Below are 23,036 nucleotides of genomic sequence, written 5' to 3'. Positions count from 1 at the left end.
TTGTTTTTTTTTTTGTTTTTTTTTTTTGTTTTTTTTTTGGGGGGGGGGTTTAGTTTTTAATTTGCTTTCTAGTGATTGACTTTAATTTAGCCCTGACCAGACTTGCAAGGCAAGTACTCTTATCTTCTTATCTCTTAGATTGTGGTTTTATTGTTTTTGGTTTACCACATCTTTCATCATCTTTAGTCTTACTAGGCATTCTTTCATCAAGAATATTGATGTCTTCAGGCACAGTGAGGCTGAAACAGGAAGACTGCAAGCTCCAGATCAGCCAGGAATATGGATGGAGTGAGCCTGTCAAAAACTAAACAACTAGATATTTCAGAGTAGTCCACTGTGGGCTTAGTTTTTTGTCTGATAGTTTTTGAACCTGAAATCTCAACATTCCACTCGTAGATTCCCTGCCTTTCTCTGTAACATAAGAGACAGGATAGCAAGAAGTGTCACGTTCCCAGATGTTTTCACAGAGCATCATTCCTGATACCTGGGTGGAGGCTAGTATTTAGCTAAGTGTTTAATGAGAGGAGTTGGTTTTCTGTAACTCTCTTTACCTCAAGCCATAATTTAATTTATTTCTTTGAGATAAGTTAGTCTTGCATATTTTACATAGTTATTTTTTGTTGTTGTTGTTTTGTTTTTGGAGACAGGGTTTCTCTGTGTAGTCCTGGCTGTCCTGGAACTCACTCTGTAGACCAGACTAGCCTCGAATTCAGAAATCTGCCTGCCTCTGCCTCCCAAGTGCTGGGATTAAAGGCGTGCACCACCACCACCCGGCTTTACATAGTTATATTGCTAAGCAGAAATTGGCTATCAAAATACTAATTATGAGTCAGCCTGTAAGTAAGGAATTAGATTGGCTTGTATGTGTATTTTAAATGATTTAGTTATTTTTATTTTCTATGTATTGTTGTTTTGCCTGCATGTATGTCTGTGTTAGAGTATTGAATCCCTGGGAGCTGGAGCTGTAGACAGTTATGAGCTAGCATGTGGGTGCTGGGAATTGACTTGGGTCCCCTGGAAGAACAGCCAGTGTTCATAACTGCTGAGCCATCTCTCCAGGTTCAGATTGTGTTTTCTTTAATACATTTAAATGTACAATTTTCTGATAAAAGTATACGTTTTGAAAGTGGTGATTTGTAGAGGGGTTTTTTTTTTTTTTTTTAATTTGTGAAAACTACTGATTACTATGTTTTTCACTGGTCTGATAATGTCATAAAAGCAACCAATAAGGTGTTTATTAGCTCTATTTTGTATTTTTAAATCTTTAGCAACAACCAACTCAGTTTATAAATCCAGAAACTCCTGGCTATGTTGGATTTGCAAATCTTCCCAATCAAGTTCACCGAAAATCAGTGAAGAAGGGGTTTGAGTTCACTCTGATGGTGGTTGGTAAGAAGCTGTCTTTCTAAATGTTCCCCTTTCCCAACCTATGAAATGCGCTGGCCTTACCTGTAATGTGAGAAAATTTCTTTCTTTGCAAAATGAATTCTGGAACTTAAAAATATGTATGTTTATTTGGCCAAGATTTCATGTATATGCACACATACATTCAGTAAACTTTGCTTAAGAAGAAAATATCATTTTTATTTAATTTCTTTTTTCATATACAATAAAAGTTTCTTTGTTATAGTTAACTTTAAAAATAGTCACCAGTGATGCTTGCCCCCTAGTAGTCACAACCCTTGCTAGGATTTCTTTGGGTTTTTATTGTGTCTTTTTTATTATTTATGTGTGTGCATGTATTTAATGTGCACAGAGGCACACTTGTGTAGAGGTGGTTCTCTCCTTCTGTCTTTATATGGGTTCTAAGGTTAGAACCCAGGTCACCAGGCTTTTGAGCAGCAAGTGCCTTTACTTTCTGAATCATCTTGTTGTCCCTCACTCCCCTTTTAAATTGTAGGTTTTTGTAGAAATGATATGACTTCCAAGACTAGGTCATCAAAGATACTTGAGGAAGCTAGCTGTCATGACTTTATAAAGGCAAGGAGCTGAGCCTGCCAGTAGCCTTGTAGATAACCTGCTTCAGAACATCTTCCAGGCCCAGTTAGGCTTCCTATGCACATCTGCCATCCCTGCTGACATCAGCCACTATCTTATGAGAGACACCAAACCAGAAGGATCTTAAAGACACTGTCAGAGGCGGAGCATGGTGGTGCATACCTTCAATTTCAGCACTTGTGAGGCAGAGAGAGACAGGAAGATCTCAGTGAGTTTGAAGCCAGCCTGGACTACATAGTGAGTTCTGGGACAACCACGACTATATAGATCCTCTCAACAACAAAAACAGACACTGTCAATTTTAGTGACAACCCAAATTTGTAAGGTATTGTTAAAGGTGAATTTGCAAAATTGTTAAATATTAGAGAGATGACTATGTAATCGTTTAATTAGTATTGTGTTTAATTTTCCCTTTAAAAATTAGTAATTTATAAAATTCTAGTGGAAGTACTTTAAAATTGAGTGGTTGCTTGAATGTACTTCTGTTGTATCAGCTATAGATGCTTTTATAATGTGTTATGGAGCCTACCATGTATTGGGTTTTAGGGTGCCAGTAGAAGCTTAATGATGAACTGTGGTGGAGTTTTTTTGTTTTTGTTACTGTTTGTTTTAAACAATGTTTCACTATGTAGCCCTGGCTGACCTAGAACCAGCTATGTAGACTAGGCTGGGCTCAAACTTACAGAGAAATGCATAAATACAGAGATATACACTACCTTTTGTTTTCTTCAGTGCTTAAGCCACCATACCTGGCTCTAATGATGACGTGATTGTTACTCTGTTAGCCATATCACTTTTTAGTTAGGTTTTTTTGCAGTTGCTAAGTTTCTAAACTGATTGAGCATTTGAAAAGCTTAATGGTGGTTATGATCAAGTAAGACTTGATTATTCCTTAGAATTAATAGTTCACAGATCTAAAATGAAGATAGATGCCAACATATTTCAGAATGTAATATGTTTTTACATAATAAAAATAATATAAATTTACGTTCTTGGTAGAAAAAGCCAGTGTGCTCTGTCACATTATTATCTGATATGTAGCACTCAAAAAACAAGCAGTATCTTCACTCTCTGACTGTATATGATTCAGGAGTCAGTAAGCTTTCTAAAAAGGGCCACATTAGCATGAGCCTTATAGTTTGGTTATAATATTCAAACTCTAAACTTATAGAAGGAAAGGAGCCGTAGTCAGGACATGAACAAATAGGCATAATCGTGTTCCAGTAAAGCTTCATTTACAAGAAAGGCAGCAGACTGCATTTGAGTTGATGTCTGAGATTTATCAGCCCCTGAAATAAGTTAGCCCTCCTATAGTAAAGAACTAGAAGACTAACTATTACATATGTATTTGGGTTGTTGTTTATTTTAACAACCTGCACTGTAGGCAGTGTAGCAATTTAGTCCTTCACAGAAGGAAAGCAAATTACATAGACCTGTCAAGTTACTACATGGTTCTTCTACCTTTTATCAGAGAGGGGAGAATGAAATCAATCAAGAATATAACAAGGTCTCAGAGCTAGAACCTGAGGAAGCTAGGCAAAATTCTCAAAAAGCAAAAGAATTCCAGAATTACACATTGGGAATCCTTTTGAGGTATTGGCCAAATAACACTAAATCTGTGTGTGTAGAGTGTAGATTGCTGAAGCTGTGTAAAATGTCCCTATCAGACAGTGAATTGAACTGGAGACTACACAGAGCTAGACACCTCTTGTGTGTTTGGAAACATTTGAATTCCAGCCATTCAAAGATAACTTGTTAAACACTCAGGGCACTTAGTAGGGTCTACAGGGCTAAAGTAGACATAAAATATGTTGTTTATCCCTAAAAAATTCTAAATAAGCCTTGGAGAATCAAACTGCTTAACTACTTACACTTATTGAAGTGTGATATGCATGTCTGTAAACCCAGTGCTTAGCTGGTGAAAGAGGGATCAAAGTTAGGAGACCAGCCTGAGCAACATAGTGAGACTTTGACACAGAAAGGAGAAAGAAAAATTCGGCCATTTAAAATGCTATATTCATACTATCCAGTATACTGTTAAAACAAAAATTAAAACAGGAGTTTGGATTTTTTTTTAAAACTGAGTACCAAAAGCAAAATTATACAGTTGGGATGTCTTGAATACTGTCCCTTATGGGCTACCCGTAGGCTAATGTCTTTGAGCATGTGGTCTCTGGTGATAGTGCTATTTAGGGAGGTTATGGAACCTTGAAGAGGTGGACCCTTGCTTGAGGAGTTACATCACTGATGTAGGGCTTAAGAGTCTTTGCTTTGTCCTACTTCTAATTTGCATGCATCCTTTCTGTCTTTCTCTTGTCTCCTGTTCCTCTTCTTCCTACCACCCCATCTCTGGGTAGAAGTGCTTGCAGGTAGACCTGACAACCTAAATTTGACCTCTGTAAGCCCAGAAGGTGTCAGGGGAGAACTAAATCCCAAGAATTGGCCTTTGAGCTTCACAAAGGACCCATACAACTATAGCTCATATGTACAAGTGTACAATACATTTTTTTAAGTTCAAAGTTAAATTAGTCATTGAGTTTTGGGGTTTGGGTTTTGTTTGTTTGTTTTGGGGTTTGGGTTTTGTTTGTTTGTTTTGGGTTTTTTGTTTCTGTTTTTGGAGACAGGCTTTCTCTTTGTAGCCCTGGCTGTCCTGGAACTCACTCTGTAGACCATGCTGGCTTCAAACTCGGAAGTCTGCCTGCCTGTGCCTCCCAAGTGCTGAGATTAAAGGCGTGCGCCACCACTGCCTGGCTGTTTTGTTGTTGTTGGTTGTTTTTTGTTTGTTTGTTTTTGTTTTGTTTTACCATATTCTAGAAAGTGGAGAATAGACTAAGCTCAGAAATAAGAAAATTAAGAGGTGGGAACATTGAATAAAAAACAAGTGATACAGAAAGTGGAACTAAAAGATAGATTAGTAAAAGTTTCTTTTGATTGAACAAAAGAAGTAGACTCAAACTACTAATATCAAGGTTGGAAAGGTTATCATTTTAGCCCTTCCATCACTGAACCGATAATAGGTAGGTGATGGTGTGACGAATTTTTGCTGATGGACAACTTGGATGAGATAGTTAATTCTCTAGACTCAACTAAGCCTTAAGCCATTTGTGGTAGAAATGAAAAATTATATATAAACTTTAGACAAATGGGAAATACTACCCACTTTTTGGGGTTTTGAGACATGGTTTCATGTTGCTCAGGCTAACCTCTAACTTGTGTAACTAAGGGTGGTCTTAAACCCTTGATTGCCACAGACTTACTAGCACGTTGCCTAGCTCCCATTTTCATTTCATTAGGCAAGCTTTATTCCATTATAAATCACAAGAAAAGTATAGACTACTGTTTATAACAAGATGTTAGCAAGACCAGCAATGTAGTCTGTGTTTCTGTAGTATGATCTATATGTTGCTGAAAAAAAAGGTTTGATGATTTGATGTAGCTGATAGATGTTTGCTGTGTGTTCATTGGAGGTAGATTTTTGTGTTCTGGTTTCTACCCAATGAACATTGCATAAATGTAAGCAAATGTAAAATGTGTATTATACTGGTGTAGTTCCCTAATAAATGGTAATTCTTTTCAACATAGTCTTAATTTTAAGCATGCCAGTTATAAGAGAGCAGACTAAATAAATGGACATTGGCACAATAACAAATGGTTAAACATTTTAAAGCTAGTGTTGTCTATTGTGGTATGAAAATTAATAGCAAATAATTGTAAAACAAGCTTTAAAAAGATAGAATCAAGGGTGGAAGAGATTACTCAAAGGTTAAGAGCATGTTCTGCTTTTGTAAAGGTCACAGGTTTGATTACCAGCTGCCACATAGCAGCTTACAATTGAAATTCAAGTTCCAGAGGATCCAATGCATTCTTCTGACCTCTCTGAGCACATGTATGGTACATTTAAATACATGCAGGCAAAACACTTAACACACATGAATTGTAAATAAACAGTTTTAGGACAGAACTAAGCCCGGCATGGTGATACACACCTGTAATCCCAGCACTCAAGAGGGAAGAATATTAAAAATTCAAGGCTACCCTTAGCTACCTAGGGACTTTGAGGCCAGCCTTGGCCACATGAGACCATCTCAACAAAAAAGGTGGAAGAGGAGGAAAGGAGAGACAAACCTGACAACACTATTATTGAATATAAAATAGAGTGCTTAGTGATAACTCTGACCAAATATATTTGAGAACTGTGCATTCAAAACTACTGTGGAGAGGTTAAAGACAATGTAAGTTGTGAAATCAGCTCTATTTGGAAACTATTAAGATTTGTCAGTCACTTTTTGTTGCTTTGATGAAATAACCATGATCAAGGCAACTTAAGTAAGAGATAGATTATTTCTGCGTACTGTTCTAGAGGGATGAGACCATCACGGTGGGGAGGCATAGCAGCCAGCAGCAGACATGGTGGCAGGAACATGAAGCTGAGAACTTACATTTTCAAAGGCAAGCACAAAATCAGAGAGAACAAACTAGATTCGGGGTAAGGATATACCTCTTTCAAACCCCACTGCCCCAATGTGATTCCTTCAATAAGGCCACACTTAACTCTCAAACAAAGCCACCAACTGATGAACAAGTATTCAAATGCCCGAGCCTGGGAAAGGCATTTCTAATTCAAACCATCACAGATGATGTCCTTTCTCCTTCAAATTGTACACAGTCAGTTTATTCCTAAATTAAAAATCTTACTAGGCTTTTAAAAAATAGATATTAAAAATCTAATTCTAAAGTTTAAATGAAAATTCAGAGAATCTAGAGTGGATAAAGAAGTTTAGAAAAGGAACAAAGTTAGAGAATTTAATTAAATTTGAAGACTTACTTGCAGGAATCAAGACAGTATGATAAAGCTCGAAGACTAATAGCCTAGAAGTAGATCCATGTTTTAAAGTCAGTTACTTTTGACTAAGTTACCAGGAAGTTAATCTTTTTAAAATATTAACTGAATGATTGTACGGGGAAAATTATCTTCAACTAGTACTTCCCATTGAACTTGCAAATTAACTTGAAATATATCCTACACCTAATGTAAAAAAAATTCTAGCAGAAAGTAGATAAACATAATTTTATGACAGCTAAACATTTCATAGGACATGAAGAATGGTTATTGCAATAGGGGAAAAAAATGCTTCATTAAGTATTTTCTATGGTGGTTGGAGGGATGGCCCAGGTATTATGAGAACTTGCTGTTCTTGCACAGGACCTGACTTCAGTTCTCAGCACTTTTGTCAGGTAGCTCAGGACAGACTTGAACTCCAGCTCCTCTGGAGCCAACTCCTTAGGCACTTGTACTGTATAACTCCTATCCCCCACCACACACACTCATAATTTAATGTAAATCTGTTTTTTTTTTTTATAAAGAAAAACATTTATCTTGAAGCTAAAGAAATGGCTCAACCACTAAGACTGTACACTGCTCACTCAGAGGACCTGAGTTACATAGTAAGACCCTGTCTCAAAACAACAAAATCGCTCTTCTAGGTATGGTGCTTATAAACACACAGCATGGTCCAGGGTTTGACATACTATTATAGGTTTTTCTACAATACTGTCTCAAACAAAACTAGGCCACTCCAAACCCCTGGTAATGGTTTACCTGTATACCAAGAAGTTTGGGGAAGCACTAAAATCAGTGGTGTGTGCTGTTAAGACTTAAAGCTTTATGGGATTATCCAACATACATAAAGAAACATGTCAGCAGGGCTCACCATGTGATTTTCAGTGTGTCCATGACAGGATTTGTTGTACTTTCTTATTAAGGGGCAGAAAATTGTTAGGAAAGTATTGAAGACACAAGCATAGAATCAGAAAGCTAAATAAATATGAAGCTCCTTAAGTAATAAAAACAAAGGCTTATCCTACAGAACAGCAACAACAAAATTCCAAAATATGTTCTAGATACCTGTGAAGAGATAAAAATTGTTTATGATTATGCCATTAATAAATTCTACAATTCCATGGATTTGGATTCAAATTTTGGTTCTTGTTCTTTGACTTTGAGCAAGTTGCTCACTTTCCTTGAGCTTCCCTATTCTTTTTTGTGACACACATGTGGTGGTAAACATTCCAGGTTTAACAGTTAATATGGGAAAAGGTCATGACAGTGTTTTCATTTTCATTTAAGGTGAATCAGGTCTAGGAAAGTCAACTCTCATAAACAGCTTATTCCTGACTGATCTCTACCCAGAAAGAATTATACCTGGAGCTGCAGGTAAATATTTCTATATAGATGTTAAGTATTACTTTATCTGAACATTGCTAGAATATATAACTGATATATAAGTGATATCTTAAGTCTTAGATGTGTGTTTTGCTTAGTTACTTTGTGTTTTGTAAACTATCACTAAAGAAGGGAAACTGTGCTGTGTCTGAGGTCCTGAGATCTTGGTTGTAGACTTAGTTCTACACTTAACTGTGTATCTGTGTAACTAATCTTTATTTCAGTTTGCTGTCTATTAAATGTTTTCTATCTATATTATATGCTGGATGAAAAACTCAACTGAAAGAATTTTATGTCTTTAAAAAACTACATACAAGAGTGAGAGTACAGCATACATGATGCCAGAGGTTCAGTTCTCAGTATTATCTAAATATATCTAAAAATAATTAAAGTATTTTATACACACACACACACACATATATATTTATAATTATATATATAATTATGTAATTATATATATATATAATTACAATAGGGATATATATTTGTCTATTTTCTGCCTATTCCAGCATAAGACACTGGCATTCTCAAATATGTTTGTTTTGCTTTACAGTACTTCTCAACCTAGGACCTTTTGCATGCTAGTCAAATGCTCTACTACTGGGCTACATCTCCAGCCACATAAATACTTACTGATAAGAATGGATAAAGCCATCCACAATAAAGACATACATACAACCTTTTCATCAATACTTTTATTTTCTGTTTTTAAATGAATTCATAAATTACTTTATCTCAGAAACATAGGATTTAATTTTTTCCCTTAACATTTGTGTGCATTCATGTGTGCATGCATGATGGAAATCAGGAGACCAGGACCTGAGATTAGGCCATCATCAGGCTTGGCAACTAGCACTTGTATCAGGAGCCATTTCACTAGTCCCAATATAGGTAGGTTTTTTGATTTTTTTGTTTTGTTTTTTAAATTTATTTTAAGATCTTTTGTTTTTAAATCTGTGAGTGTTTTGCCTGAATGTATGTTATATATACCACATATTTACCTGGCACCCTTGGAGGTTGGATCCCTTGGAACTGGAGTTCCAAATGGTTATAAACCATCATGTAGGTGCTAGAGATTGAACCTTAGTTTTTTGCAAGAGCAACAAGTATTTTTAACTGCTAAGCCATCTCTCCAGCCCCTCAATGTTGGTATTTTTAACAATCCCAAGAAAATAGTCATATTCATTTTTAGCACCAACATTTCCTTTACTGACTCTGGATCTTTTCTAAACAGTGTTTATGTTGCATTCTGAGAACTTCCAAGTCATTTTTCATAGGAATATAAATAATGGATATCTCTCTTTAGCATGCTGCTTTGATTTTTAAGTACATTTTCTATTAAGTTTGTTTCTTTTCTAGAGAAAATCGAAAGAACTGTGCAGATAGAGGCTTCAACTGTTGAGATTGAAGAGCGGGGTGTGAAGCTGCGGCTCACAGTAGTGGACACACCTGGCTATGGGGATGCCATCAATTGCAGGGATTGGTATGAATTCACAGAGGGTGCAGAGCCCTCAAAGGCTCAAGTACTGTGCATTTGTTTTCATTTACTTAATGTATTTACATTTTAGACGATGTTAGCAACACTTAAAGTTGCCAGATGTAATTATTTCAAGTTTCATTAGTGCCTCTTTTGTAACAAGGTCTCACTGTATAATCCAGGTTTGCCTTGAACTCAAAATTCTCCTGCTTTTCCTTCCTAAGTATTTTGATGACAAGTATGAGCCATTGTGCCCAACCTGAGATTTAGTTTTTTCTAAGAACACTCTAATGAGACCTGAGATTGAAAAGTTAACTGTCTACAAACTGCTAACATAAACAAAGCACTGTGATACAGAATGCAGCCAGTGGACAGGATGCTATTTCTGTCTGTCTCTTCCTTACAGAGACATAGTACCTGTAAATGACTGCTCTTTGCCACCATTTTCATACGTAAGGAATTTCAGAGGGTAGAGCACTCTGTTGCCCTCATTGTGCAGAAAAATCTTACTTTTGTACCTGCTTCTTTGTCCTAACCCTGCCAAAATAAAGCATTGACCTTGCAGCACTGAGTGAAAAAGGAAGGCAGGGTTATGGTGCTTGTTTACCCTTCTTCTGAATTAAGATTATCTCCCTTCTTGCCATCCCATGAACTTGCTGTCCTGTTGGCATCTTACATAGTCCTGCCTTGGACTGCATGCTTTCTGGTATTGCCCTGTTTCTTGGCCTCTTGTGAAGCAGTTGTAACTCTGGAAAGGCTTGGCAGCTTACCAGTTTTATAGACCACCTATCGGGTACTTTGTAATTGTTGTACTCACATTATCGACTCCCATTGCTTCATTAAAACTACTTAATACTTGCCATAGTTTAAAAACAAAAACACACGCCTTCATTTTGCTTAAGATTGACAGAGTCAGTCTTCTGTTATGGGTTGTTTTGTTTTAAGTATTATATGGGAAAGGGGATAGAAATGGGTTTTTCTTTTGAAGTTAGGGACTACCTGTCTCAGTAACTAACGATTACTATTGAAATCTGTCCTTTAGTTTCAAAACAATTATCTCCTACATTGATGAGCAGTTTGAACGCTACCTACATGATGAGAGTGGACTGAACAGGCGACACATCATTGACAACAGGGTACATTGTTGCTTCTACTTCATTTCACCTTTTGGACATGGGTGAGTCAGTTGTTTACCTCAGAAACCTCTTGCATGTTATAATATAAAAATGAGATGATATTGAGAAAAAAAATGTATGTTCCTATGCTTTCCCTAAATGTGTACCATTTGAACATTGTTTTTAGACTGAAACCCTTAGATGTTGCGTTTATGAAAGCGATACACAATAAGGTGAATATCGTGCCTGTCATTGCGAAAGCTGACACTCTCACTCTGAAGGAGCGCGAGCGGCTAAAGAAAAGGGTGAGTAGAAAGGAGATGGCTACCCATGCCTCCTCAGCAGGACTTTGAGCCAGCTGCCCAGGAAGTAGGAGGAAGAAAGATTTCAACTGAGTTGCCAGAGGCAGGACTAGAGAATTTGTTTCTTTTTCTGTATTGGATCTCAAAGAGTACTCAATATTTGTAGGGTTTTTTTTTTTTTGTTTTTTTGTTTTTTTTTTTTTTTGTTCTTTTTATTTTTCATCCTCATGGAAGAATCAAATTTGTCTAGTTAACACTCTTAGATAAAATTAGCCTCATTGGCCGGGCAGTGCTGGCTCATGCCCAGCACTTGGGAGGCAGAGGCAGGCGGATTTCTGAGTTCGAGGCCAGCCTGGTCTATAGAGTGAGTTCCAGGACAGTCAGGGCTACACAGAGAAACCCTGTCTCGAAAAACAAAAACAAAATAGAGTAGGAAGTGGCTGTGTATAGGGAGCTCCCACTAAAGACCCCCATACTCAGGAGACCCTTCCTCAAGTCTCAGGAGATCACGACCACCCAAAGATCACAAGAAACCATACCTGGATGCAATCAGCAGAGGCTTTGTTAGGGAAATTGGCTGGAGGTCAAACCACAGGCTCGCTCTCTCCGAAGAGCAAGGTTTGCCCAGAGTGATGGGTTAAGGGGTCTTTTATAGCATGGGGTGGGGAAAGGAAGGCATTTTCGCGCGGTTACACATGATTGGTTGTTTTACAACCAATAGCACTGGGAAGACCAAGGGAGGGAGAGGTAACCAAGAACAGTGAAACATTCCAGAGAAACCCACCCTGAAAGGTTAATGGCCATGGAAATTACTCAGTACAATCATTTTCTCAAAAATGTGGTCTTACCAAGTCACTGTCCCCTATACCGTCATTACAAAATATTTCTCACTTCCTCCAGTCAAAGCCCCACCTAGATGGCTTGTATTTTTTTATGGTCAGGAATGTGTCTTCCTGCCTTGGGCCTTTTCCACCCATAGGCGGGCCTACTGCCTGAGCTTTGATTCAGGGAATAATGTCCTCCACCCGGAATGTGCCCCAGGGAAAGTAAAGGCCTGAAATCTTATTTTCAGTTCCTGGTTCTGGAATCTGCACTTTTCTGCCCAGGTCTAAGGGCAAAGAAATCTACACATATTTCATAAAATGGCCTTTATAATTTTTCACTCTACACCACAACAAGTACTAAGTTGACTTATGTGACAGGGAAGGTTTGTCTCTCTACAACTGTGTGTGTGTGGATTTTTTTTTTTTTTTTTTTTGCTTTTGTTTTTTTTTAAGATAGATACTAAAGGCATGTGTCACCATGCTCAAGATTGATGAATTAATCAATTAATGAGTTTTGGTCTTTTGAGACAGAGTCTCACTATGTAGCCTTGGCTATTGTAGAATTCACCATGTAGATCACAGTGGCCTCTGACTCAAAATTTAAACAATAACCTTTTTAGCTATTTCTAAAAGTACTTGAAAATAACATATCAGTTATTTGGCCATTGATATACAAATAATTCTTACATATTTCTTGGTGGAATTTGGTTTTGGTATTTATATTTTTTAAGGTGATCTCACTATGTAGCTCTGGCCTATCTGGAACTTGTCGTGTACACCAAACTGGTTTGAACTTATAGATGGCTGTCTGCTTCTGCCTCTGCTTCCTGAGTATAATTCTTATGAATTTCTAATATGAGTCAGTTGCTAAAATAATATGTACTTAACTACAATTGATTCTAGTTTTGTTATTGTTCTAGATTTTGGATGAAATTGAAGAGCATAGCATTAAAATCTATCACTTACCTGATGCAGAGTCAGATGAAGATGAAGACTTTAAGGAACAGACTAGACTCCTCAAGGTAAGAGCTAACTTCAGACATACAGCATGAACAATTCCTGTTCCTTGCTTTCTTGTGTACATATTTTAAAAGACACATATGGCCAAGAAAGCTTCACTGACAGAAGATTGGGAAGGTCATATTACAGTAATATATTTTGGTGTCAGTGTATTTATGAAAGTTTTAAGGGTTGAAAATGTCATTGCAGGCTGAGGATATGGCTCAGTGGTTAAGAGCACTGTCTGCTCCTCCAAACGTCCTGGGTTTAATTCCCAGCACCCACTAGATAGCTTACAACTATCTGTAACACCAGATCTAAAGGATCTGATACCCTCACATCAATGCACATAAAATAAAATTAAATAAATCTACAAAAGAAAAAAGATAAGAGAAGAAAATGTCATTGCAGAATTGGACTCTGTCCATGTGAAAAATAACTGGAATGTGTAAGTAAAATGTGTATCCATTTAGCACTCGTCAGATGTAGTTAAGGCTAGGCATTCTGGCACACCAATTTAATATCAGTACTGGGGACGCTGGGAGATGCAGAAGCAGGTGATCACTGAGTTGGAGGTCAGTCTGGTCTTATAGCTAATTCCAGCCCGTCTCTAACTGTATTGACCTTTCTCAAAACAATAGTAACACAAAAAGCAAACTTTGTAATTAGCAGTGAGCCATTTTTGTATCCGTTCTTGGTTTACAGTAAACATTGCTATTCTCTACTACCTTGTGTTTCTTTCTAGGCCAGTATCCCATTCTCTGTGGTTGGCTCCAACCAGTTGATTGAAGCCAAAGGCAAGAAGGTTAGAGGCCGTCTCTACCCATGGGGCGTTGTAGAGGTGGAGAACCCAGAACACAATGACTTTCTGAAGCTGAGAACGATGCTCATGTAAGACATTTGGTGTATTCACTGTGGCAGAGTTTAACATGAAGAGTAGGACATTCAGAAACTGGGTATACCTCTACCACAGACTACAAGACCATTGCAGTTGGGGGCTGAGGTTCTTTACTAGGGCTCTGAGTGTCTGTTGGGTCTCTTTCTCCTAGGTCTTGTATAGTACTTGCCCTTCTTGCTGACCTCCCATTAAATAAAACTTTTTTTTTTTGTTTTTGTTTTTTCTTTTTTGTTTTGTTTTGTTTTTTTCAAGACAGGGTTTCTCTGTGTAGCCCTAGCTATCCTGGAACTCACTTTGGAGACCAGGCTGGCCTCCAGCTCAGAAATCTGCCTGCCTCTGCCTCCCAAGTGCTGGGATTAAAGGCATGCGCTACCACTGCCCAGCTAAATGTAAACTTTTTAATAAGAGGATTAGGTGGCAGTGATGCACACCTTTATTCCCAGCATTCAAGAGGCAGAAGCAGGCGGATCTCTTAAGTTTGAGGCCACCCTAATCTACAGAGAGAGTTCCAAGTTCCAGAACAGCCAGGGCTACACAGAGAAACTCTGTCTCAGACAAAACAAAAAAGGATTAAAAACAATATACCCCTTTCCTTTTTAAAGTATGTTTTCCTCTCTTGAATAGTTTTTAAATTAAGGGTAATGATTTTTGATAACAGTATGGAAAAAAGATATAATCTACTGAACTCTAAATTTTAAGAGAAGAATGAAATGGGCTTGAGACAGGGCTCAGCAGTTAAACGTGCTTGCTGCAGTGTCTGTTAGTGCCACAGCCTGTAAGTCAACACCTCTGCTTCAGCATTAGCCTAGGAAACTATAAATGTTATGGGTGTCAGTTAGCTTAAGACTGTCTTGGTCTAGTTCTCATTGTTGTCTTATAAATATGGAAGCCCATTTGTCTCTTTCTGGAAACTAGAATATTAACACCTGGAAGGTGGTTCTCACTATGTTAAAATGAATCAGAGGATATCACTTGTTAAGACAACAGATAACCCATTTTATTTTTATTAGCATGTGATTATACATATTTTGGGGTATAATGTATTTAACACTCATATACTGTATATATTAAACAATTTCCTTCTCTCCATCACTTCTTGTGAAGCTTTCAAGTTTTCCTTTTGTAGTTCTCCACAAAATATGCTTCTTTAATGAAAAAAGTTCAAAGAGAAGTAATCTGAATAAACTAATACTTTGATTAGTTAAATTACTACTGCTTACTTAGGCTGTTTACTGAATGAGAACTTGCCATCTTAAGTTGTTACAGATGTAGCATAATAGTTCTGAGAGTGCTTAAGACATGCTTGTCGGCAGTGCTGAGCTGGTGGCTGTCCTAGCCTGTCCTTCAGGGAATGTTAGTGTTGCACAGTAGGTGTGATAGTCCTCTGTTAGGCAAATTGTGCCTTTCTTAAAATGAAGAAGATCCAGCTACCTTTTTATCCACATTCATACTGTTTCCCTAGATCATGAGTAAACAAGAATGTATTGTAATGTTCTCTACACATTTTTAAATGTGTAATTTTTAAAAAAAAATTAGACAGAGACCTATTAGAATTGTATATTTTTCATAAGATCTTTTAGAAAATAAAAGTGTGTTTTATTTCAGTTATCATTTACCAAAAGGTCTTCTAAAATCTCTTGTGTGCTCACATCCCTCCAGTGGTAATGGCTTTATAGTGTGTATTGTAGTGCCTATGGCAGTGTCAAGGAGAAAATGTTCTATCAAAGTCTTAGTGTTGTAGCTTATTGTGGTTGCAAAGGGCTCACTTCACATAGACATTTCCACAGTTATGTATCTTACGTGAGATTCCAGCAAACTGTGAGGTTTACCAAATAATTACCTGGACTCTCAGTACTGTTTCTTTTTTTCATGTGTTCCTGATTAGAATATTGTTGTTTCCCATGAGACTGCCGTAGCCTGAAGCCCCTGTTGCATTCCTTCTCTTTTTCAGCACCCACATGCAAGACCTACAGGAAGTGACCCAAGACCTTCACTATGAAAACTTCCGTTCTGAGAGGCTGAAGAGAGGCGGCAGGTTGTCACACTATCTTGCCAGTATTATATTCCCTGAGTCACATTCTCCTGTCTTTTGTGTGTATAGTTCAGACTTCTTGATCAGTGTTAAAAGAGTATTGTTAATTTGGTCAAATGGAAGTGGGGGACAGGAAAGAGACATTCATAATGTGCACACCAAGAGCAAGTTCAGAGGGCTGGAGAAATGGCTCAGCAGTTAAGAGCACTGACTACTCTTCCAGAGGTCCTGAGTTCAATTCCCAGCAACCACAAGGTTGGCTCACAACCATTTGTAATGGGGTCTGATGCCCTCTTCTGGTGTGTCTGAAGACAGTGACAGTATACTCACATACATAACATAAATAAATCTTTTTTAAAAGTTTTTTTTAAAAAAAAATAACAAGTTCAGAGGCTAGAGAGAATTGCTCTGGAGGCAAGAACACTTGCTCCTCTTGCAGAGGACCTGGGTTCAATTCCCAGCACCATCATGGCAGCTCACAGCTGTCTGTAACTCTCCGTTCCAGGGGTTCAATGTCTTCTTCTGGCATTGTTGGGGACCAGGATGGTATGTGGTGCATTTGTGGCAGGCAAAGCACATAAGTAAATAATAATAAAATATTTCTTTTAAGCCAACAGCTTTAGATGGAAAGCCAGAGGGTTGTATTGGTATTTCTGTAGAAGTATTGCAATGTTTATAAATAAATGATGGGCTTGCTTGCCATTGGGAGCTATAGAGGGTAAGCTCCCATAGGTGTCACCGGAATAACAGTTGCATTCTCTACAGATTCCATGTGGCTGTATCCATTCATTTTTTTCTTTTTTGCTGTCCTAGTGTATTTGTATGATGTCTTAGGGTTTTACTGCTGTGAGCAGACACCCTGACCAAGGCAACTTTTATAAGAAAATTGTTTAATTGGCTTACGGGTTCAGAGGTTCAGTCCATTATCATCAAGGTGGGAAAATGGTGGCATCCAGGCAGGCATGGTACGGGAGGAGCTGAGAGTTCTACATCTTCATTTGAAGGCTGCTAGCAGAATACTGGCTTCCAGGAAGCTAGGATGAGGGTATTAAGCCAACACCCACAGTGACACACGTACTCCGACAAGGCCACACCTTCTAATAGTACCACTCCCTGGGCCAAGCATATACAAACCATCACATATGAGATGTGTGTTTTGTGACCCAACTGCATCTGAAAAACCTTGTCTCTAGGAAGCTTACAAGTGCCTGTAACTTCAGCTCTGAGGGACCCAACACCTCTGACCTCTGAGGGCACCAGCATTTATATGCATGTATTCATATCTAGACACACATACACATAAATAAGAATATAATAGTTTTTGAAATATGTTAATATGGAAACCAGGTATTAAGAAAGGTTTTTACTAGTATACCTATTGATGTTGTCAGTGAGCTTTCCTCACTCCTGTCTGCCAGGCCCTATTCACTTAGCTCCTTCTGGCTTCTTCAGGTGTAATAGTTTTATTCACAGTATAGTCATAAAGGGGAACTTCTTAAACCAAGACCCTTCTTTGGGTTAGACCTGCTACTTTTGACGGTAAGACAAAGTCAAATCATCTTTTCAGCTTAAAGAAGTCTTCTGAATTTCCAGTTTCATGCTTTGTCTTTTTTTTTTTCCCTTGTGTTCTCTTAATTATGTCTTTAATTTAAAAAACCTTAAATGAAGGGGTACTTCCATACAGTGGGAGGGCTCCCCCCCCCCATACCCTGGATTAGGCACAAACCACACCCAAATACCTGTTTTCACAGAGAGATTAAGCTGGAAAGAAAAGTAAAAGTTTCTGCTATCTGGCTCCAGCAGAAAAACAGCAGATTCAGTTTTTAAGAGGAGAAAACAGGATGTCTGGGTTAGAATGGGCTCAGATGCTTTGATTGGGCATGTTAATTAGGTGAACCAAGGGGGGTTTAATGGCCAGTCTTCAATACTTTGATAGCTGGACGTTGGTCGTTGGTTGCAGCCTTTAGAATGAATCTGGCATAGGAAAGTGTCTGAATAAGGGAACAGACCTGGATGGGGAGCTTTAGGGATGTAATCTGGTCTACAAGGGAGTAGGAAAGGGAAAGAAGGCCTGCCAGAGCCATGTTTGCCATGCTCCAGCTGGCCAGAGTCCCTTCAGGAGCATGTAATTATAAAGCGGAGTTCTTCAGAATTCTAAAGGGTTTTTTTTTTGTTTTTTTTTTTTTTTTTTTTTTTTTACCTCTATTCAGAAGTACAGTATTACAGTATTAAAATTGTAAATTTTTATTTTACCCTTAGGAAAGTAGAGAATGAGGACATGAATAAAGACCAGATCTTGCTTGAAAAGGAGGCTGAGGTAAAGTAGAATGGTTGTATTCTGGCATCTATAGCTGTTTTATGTCCAAAGATTTCACAGTTTATTATAGTTTTTCTTTCTTACCTTTTTGAAGCATTGTTCTCTAGTCTTTAAAATATATGTAAATACATAGTGTACATATTTTAAAATGTATTGCCTCATTCGATCTCAAGTAGCAGTTTAGCTAACAATAAGAGGTAATATGACTGATTTTTTTTTAATAAGCTGGTCAAAGGTATTTTTCCCTGTACATAGACAATAATCAATTGGGAAGCATAATGAAGCTGCCATTGCATTCATTACCAAAAATAGGGTAGAAATATATAGGACTTACTTGGAAGAAGAAATGAGAGATTGCTGCTAATCAGATAGTGAAGGTTAAAGTAGAAAACATTGTGGCTGGGACAATCAGTGTAAGAATTCAGTCCTCTACACCTCTACATTTAGAACCATCTGAAAAATACCCTGGCAAAGTGGTATTCTTTTCTTTCCTAAGAGGTGTTTGGTAATGTAATTGTAATGTTTGAAGGAGTAAGCAAGCATGTCATACACGGGGAGCTCATTGAAAACTGGACTACAGAACAGCTGATATCCAAATAGCCAGCTAGAAATTGATCAGGACTAGAACAATACTAATGAAAATGGTTCAGTGTATTTAGTGGTAATGTGGTCACAAGGGGACAGCCTTTTCTAAAGAAGAAGAAATAATTTCTTTGACCATATGAATTCTGTGTGGCTAAAATACTTACGATAACCATAAAGCAACCTGAAGAACACATGAGTAAATACATTAGAGTACTTTCCTGCAGCCTTTCTGAACATAGACAAACCTCAGTGGCAGTGACTGTTAAGGAGTCTATGGATGTGGGTCAGTTGGTAGTGCTTCTCCAGTATTCAGGAGCCCCTGGGTTCAAGCTCAGCAAAGCATAACCTAGGCGTGGTGGCTCTTGTCTACAATCCCAGCATTTGGGAAGTAGAAACAGGACGATGAAGAGTTCAGAGTTATCCTCGGCTACATAGGAAGTTTGAGTCTAGCCTGAGCTAATGATAATACGTCTCAAAATAACACAAAATTGATAAGGGTAGCAGTGGTCAAAGTATTGTTTTCATAGCTAAGACCTTGTTACTGAGCAAAAAAGATGATTCATCCTGTTACCCTTTCCTTTGTGTTCCCCAAAGAGTAATAGCAGGCTTTTTTCTTGCCTCATTGTCTTACTAGTCTTTAGTGCTTCTGTTTATTGATAATTTCTGTCTCACTTGAATCACAAATTTTGTCATTTACATGAATAATTATTTATTTATTTATGGTTTTTTTTTTTTTTTTTTTTTTTTTTTTTTTTTAGACCAGGTTTCTCTGTGTAGCCCTGACTGTCCTGTCCTGGAACTCACTCTGTAGACCAAGCTGGCCTCGAACTCAGAAATCCGCCTGCCTCTGCCTCCCAAGTGCTGGGATTAAAGGCTTGCGCCACCACTACCCAGCCAAATTATTGATTCTTTTATATTGGTTTATAAGGTTTATTTGAACATGTTGTGTTTAAGAAAAGCAATAAAAATAATTATCATGAATCACACCACCAACATTGTATCTGACATGTACTGTTTATAGCTCCGCCGCATGCAAGAGATGATTGCAAGGATGCAAGCGCAGATGCAGATGCAGATGCAGGGTGGTGACAGTGACAGCGGAACTCTCGGGCACCATGTGTGAGGTGGAGTTTTCATATTGGTAAGTTGGGGAGGTAGGGTGATCTCACTATCAGCTCAACCTTAAATATGATGGGCTCTTTTGTCCTAAGTCTTATTAGTGTTTTGCATTTTTTAATCTGCTATTAACTGAAATATTAACCTTTCATTGAAAAGCAGAAACGATTCTCTGCTGCCACCTACTGTCTTGTAAAGATATTCCTATTTTCTAATGTTACAAGTATAATTTTATTAGTCATAGTGTTGGAAACTCCTTAATATTGGAAACATCTTTAAAAAGAACTTTCTTAATTTATTAAAATCTTCTGCAGATGAAAAAAAGTAAAGGTGCCAGAAAGAAGAACCAGTGCCAGTTAGATAAAGGTCACCTTGCTGCAGACCACTGACTTCCAGCCCTTTCAGACAATTGTGCTGTGACCATAGAAAATTGGCATGTCACTGAGATTTGTGATCTGATGTAATTCTGAGCATTTTTCTGTTTTACAATACCTGGTGGTTTCAATGAACTTCATAAATGGCATCTTGATTTAAGACCAGTTTATGCCCTTTGTTATGCAAAGGGAGGGGTGCTCAAAGTAACAAATGTATCACTTCCATTTAAATTGTTTTGTTTTTACTTTCCAGGAAACACTTTGGATAAGAAAGTCTTCCTGATAAGTGCTACAGCATCAAGTTTCTTAGCCCTGTGGAAGGGTGCCCATCCACATTGAAGTACCTGTGTCTGAGGATTTCAGTTTTGAGGGGTTTTTTGTTTGTTTGTTTATTTTGTTTTTTTTTTTTTCTTAACATTTGATGGGTTTGATTTTTAGTTTTATTTTTTCTTTTTCTTCTTTCTCTCCCCCTGCCCCCAACTCCCTTTAGTATGAAGTACTTTAACATTTATATTTCATTGCTATGTTACATTTTATATTTTGTGAGGAAAACTGATATTTTATTCCTCCTGAACCACTAATGTTAGAATTTATTTCTAAGAATCAGTCAACATGTATACTCTTAATAGTGAATTTCTTTGATATAGCTGGCCTGACTAATCACTGACAAGTACTCTTGATTTCTATCTAGACATTTTTGTTTGCTCAGAATGTTCCTGTGTGGTGTACATGATGTACCTGTGACAGAAGTGGTTGTGAATACTTGGTGGCAAGATATTTGCTTATTAGAATGAAGTCACACTGTTAACTTTATATTTGTACAGAACATCTAAAACCAATTTTGCTGCTGTAGTTCATTCGGTTAATTCATCTGCACAATTATCTGTTAACCAGGTAGAACAGAAGAGAGTTATCTAATGAGATACATGTTTATACTTAAATAGCTTTTAAAAAGCAGGATTTCAGGGTTGAATTTTAAGAACTCTGAATTCTAGTGCCAGATCATTTTCAAACCTCTGTAGAGAAAACTCACTACAAGGACTTTATACTGTGGATGCTGATGACGCTGTGCTGCGGGAAGAACCAAGGCAGCCGTGAGCTCCAGCTTCATATTGTAACAAGACTCTTTATAAGGAAGAGTCAGAAAACTTTTTACTCAACTAAAAAGGCAATACTTTTTTAAAGAAACCAAAATTTTTATATTTTATACTGCACTTTAATGTACTTTCTATAACTAGGTGCAAAAGGTCTGCCGAGGCAGTGCAAATCATAGCCCTTGGCTGGCATGGATCCAAACCCAGGCTTGTGATTGGGTGGTGCTCTTGCACAAAAAGCCACTTGAAGCCCAAATGCCTGCCAGGTTTTCCTCTAACTCTTCCCCTTTTCAGTGATTCTTCTGTTGAAAGGAAGATAGCAGTGCTGGTTCTGTATGTGCAGACTGTCTCATCTATTTTCACGCACTGCCATTTTCTTTAGTTTGTGTAGTATAAATGTCTTCATGACAGGAATGAAAGGCTTTTTAGATCTGTGCCCCAAGCAGTCGAGGAGAGTCATGCCTGGTTTATATTCTGGCACTTCCTACTTCTACCACGTCTTCTAATGTCAGTCAGTGGCCTTAGAACAGAAGGGGCAGGTGAAGGAGGCAGTGGTGTGGAGAAGCAAAGCCGGTGCTAGCTGTGTGCTTTCATTTGCTGCAGGAGGAAGGGAAGGCCTTGATTGATGATGAGGCAGGAATTTACATTTAATTCAGGTCAAAAATCAATAGTACTAATAAGATGAAGCTTAAAAATGGTTATTTATAGATTACAAGGAAAAATACATTTGCTCACTTTGCCCCTTCACATTGCATCAGTGTGAGTGGTCAGGGAAGTTCATTGTATGAAGTTCCTACCAAGAAAAGTGTCAATGACTTTAGAGTGTACCCATGCAGTCCTTTGTATGACTTATTTTGACATTAATTTTGTTGGAGAAAGATTTAAAAACAAAGACAAATAAGGAATTCCCAAACATTCAGTGTGAGTTAAGGGCGCCATTTAGGGCCAGCTGACATCTCAGGATGGCAGTGTGTATTATGAGGTCTTGCAGCCACAATTCTAATCCCCTTCAATTTTACTGCTTTTGCTAACAAATACTTGCTCTTCCACTAAGAAGTAACTTGTACTTGTAGAAATGTATTTTGAAAACATTTCCCACTTCAACTTTGTATCCATTTAAATTAACCCTTTTTCAATAAAGCACTATTGTTTAGATATTAAATGAGTAGTCCTGTTTTTGAGTAAGGTGTGAGGTCCACTGGGAAAATTCAAGGCCCCAATTACAGCTGTATGTCAGAGCAGGATGTTATCTGTGTTAATAGCAGGAGTACTGCATATGTTCTCATCAGATAACCCAGGTACTCCAGAAGAAACACTAGAGACCTGTACTACAGGTCATCAAATTGTCTGCAGACTATTGGGTAAAAATGCACACTAAGACTTCATAGATAAGTTTACTAATTAGAAAATGAAGCAACAACTGTTAAACATAGTGGGAAGTAAAAGTGATCCAAATAGGTTTCTAATTCTCCATATTTAAGAGGGATAAATTAGGAAAACAGTTTTTTTTTTTAATTTTTTAAAATATGTTTGTTTATTGGTTTGAGTTTTTTTGTGCGTTTGGTAAAGACTCACTTTGTAGCCTGGCTAACTTGGAACTTTTTATGTAAATCAGGCTGGTCTCCATCCCAAAGAAATGAACTGTGTCTGCCTCTGGAGTGCTGAGATTAAAGGTGCATGAC

At 37.7% G+C, this 23,036-nt stretch overlaps 1 protein-coding gene across 3 annotated transcripts in view; it reads left to right on the top strand.

The window, feature by feature from the left end:
- Window positions 1-22,516, top strand: part of Septin2 (septin 2) — a 33,462-nt gene extending 10,946 nt beyond the window's left edge. For all 3 annotated transcript variants that reach the window (XM_034521349.2, XM_034521350.2, XM_034521351.1), the window contains exons 3-13: window positions 1,269-1,389; window positions 8,126-8,212; window positions 9,581-9,704; window positions 10,741-10,875; window positions 11,001-11,118; window positions 12,860-12,961; window positions 13,684-13,829; window positions 15,788-15,871; window positions 18,128-18,185; window positions 19,792-19,911; window positions 20,514-22,516. In XM_034521349.2, the coding sequence (XP_034377240.1) occupies window positions 1,269-1,389; window positions 8,126-8,212; window positions 9,581-9,704; window positions 10,741-10,875; window positions 11,001-11,118; window positions 12,860-12,961; window positions 13,684-13,829; window positions 15,788-15,871; window positions 18,128-18,185; window positions 19,792-19,893 (1,077 nt within the window). In that variant the 3' untranslated portion in view covers window positions 19,894-19,911; window positions 20,514-22,516. The remainder of the gene's footprint in view (window positions 1-1,268; window positions 1,390-8,125; window positions 8,213-9,580; window positions 9,705-10,740; window positions 10,876-11,000; window positions 11,119-12,859; window positions 12,962-13,683; window positions 13,830-15,787; window positions 15,872-18,127; window positions 18,186-19,791; window positions 19,912-20,513) is intronic.
- The last annotated feature ends 520 nt before the right edge of the window (window positions 22,517-23,036 follow it).

The sequence above is a fragment of the Arvicanthis niloticus genome, chromosome 17 (genome assembly GCF_011762505.2).
Source record: "Arvicanthis niloticus isolate mArvNil1 chromosome 17, mArvNil1.pat.X, whole genome shotgun sequence".
In the NCBI taxonomy this organism is placed as follows: Eukaryota; Metazoa; Chordata; class Mammalia; order Rodentia; family Muridae; genus Arvicanthis; species Arvicanthis niloticus.
The sequence above is the reverse complement of the archived record's forward strand: the minus strand, read 5'-3'. Positions and strand labels throughout refer to the sequence as shown.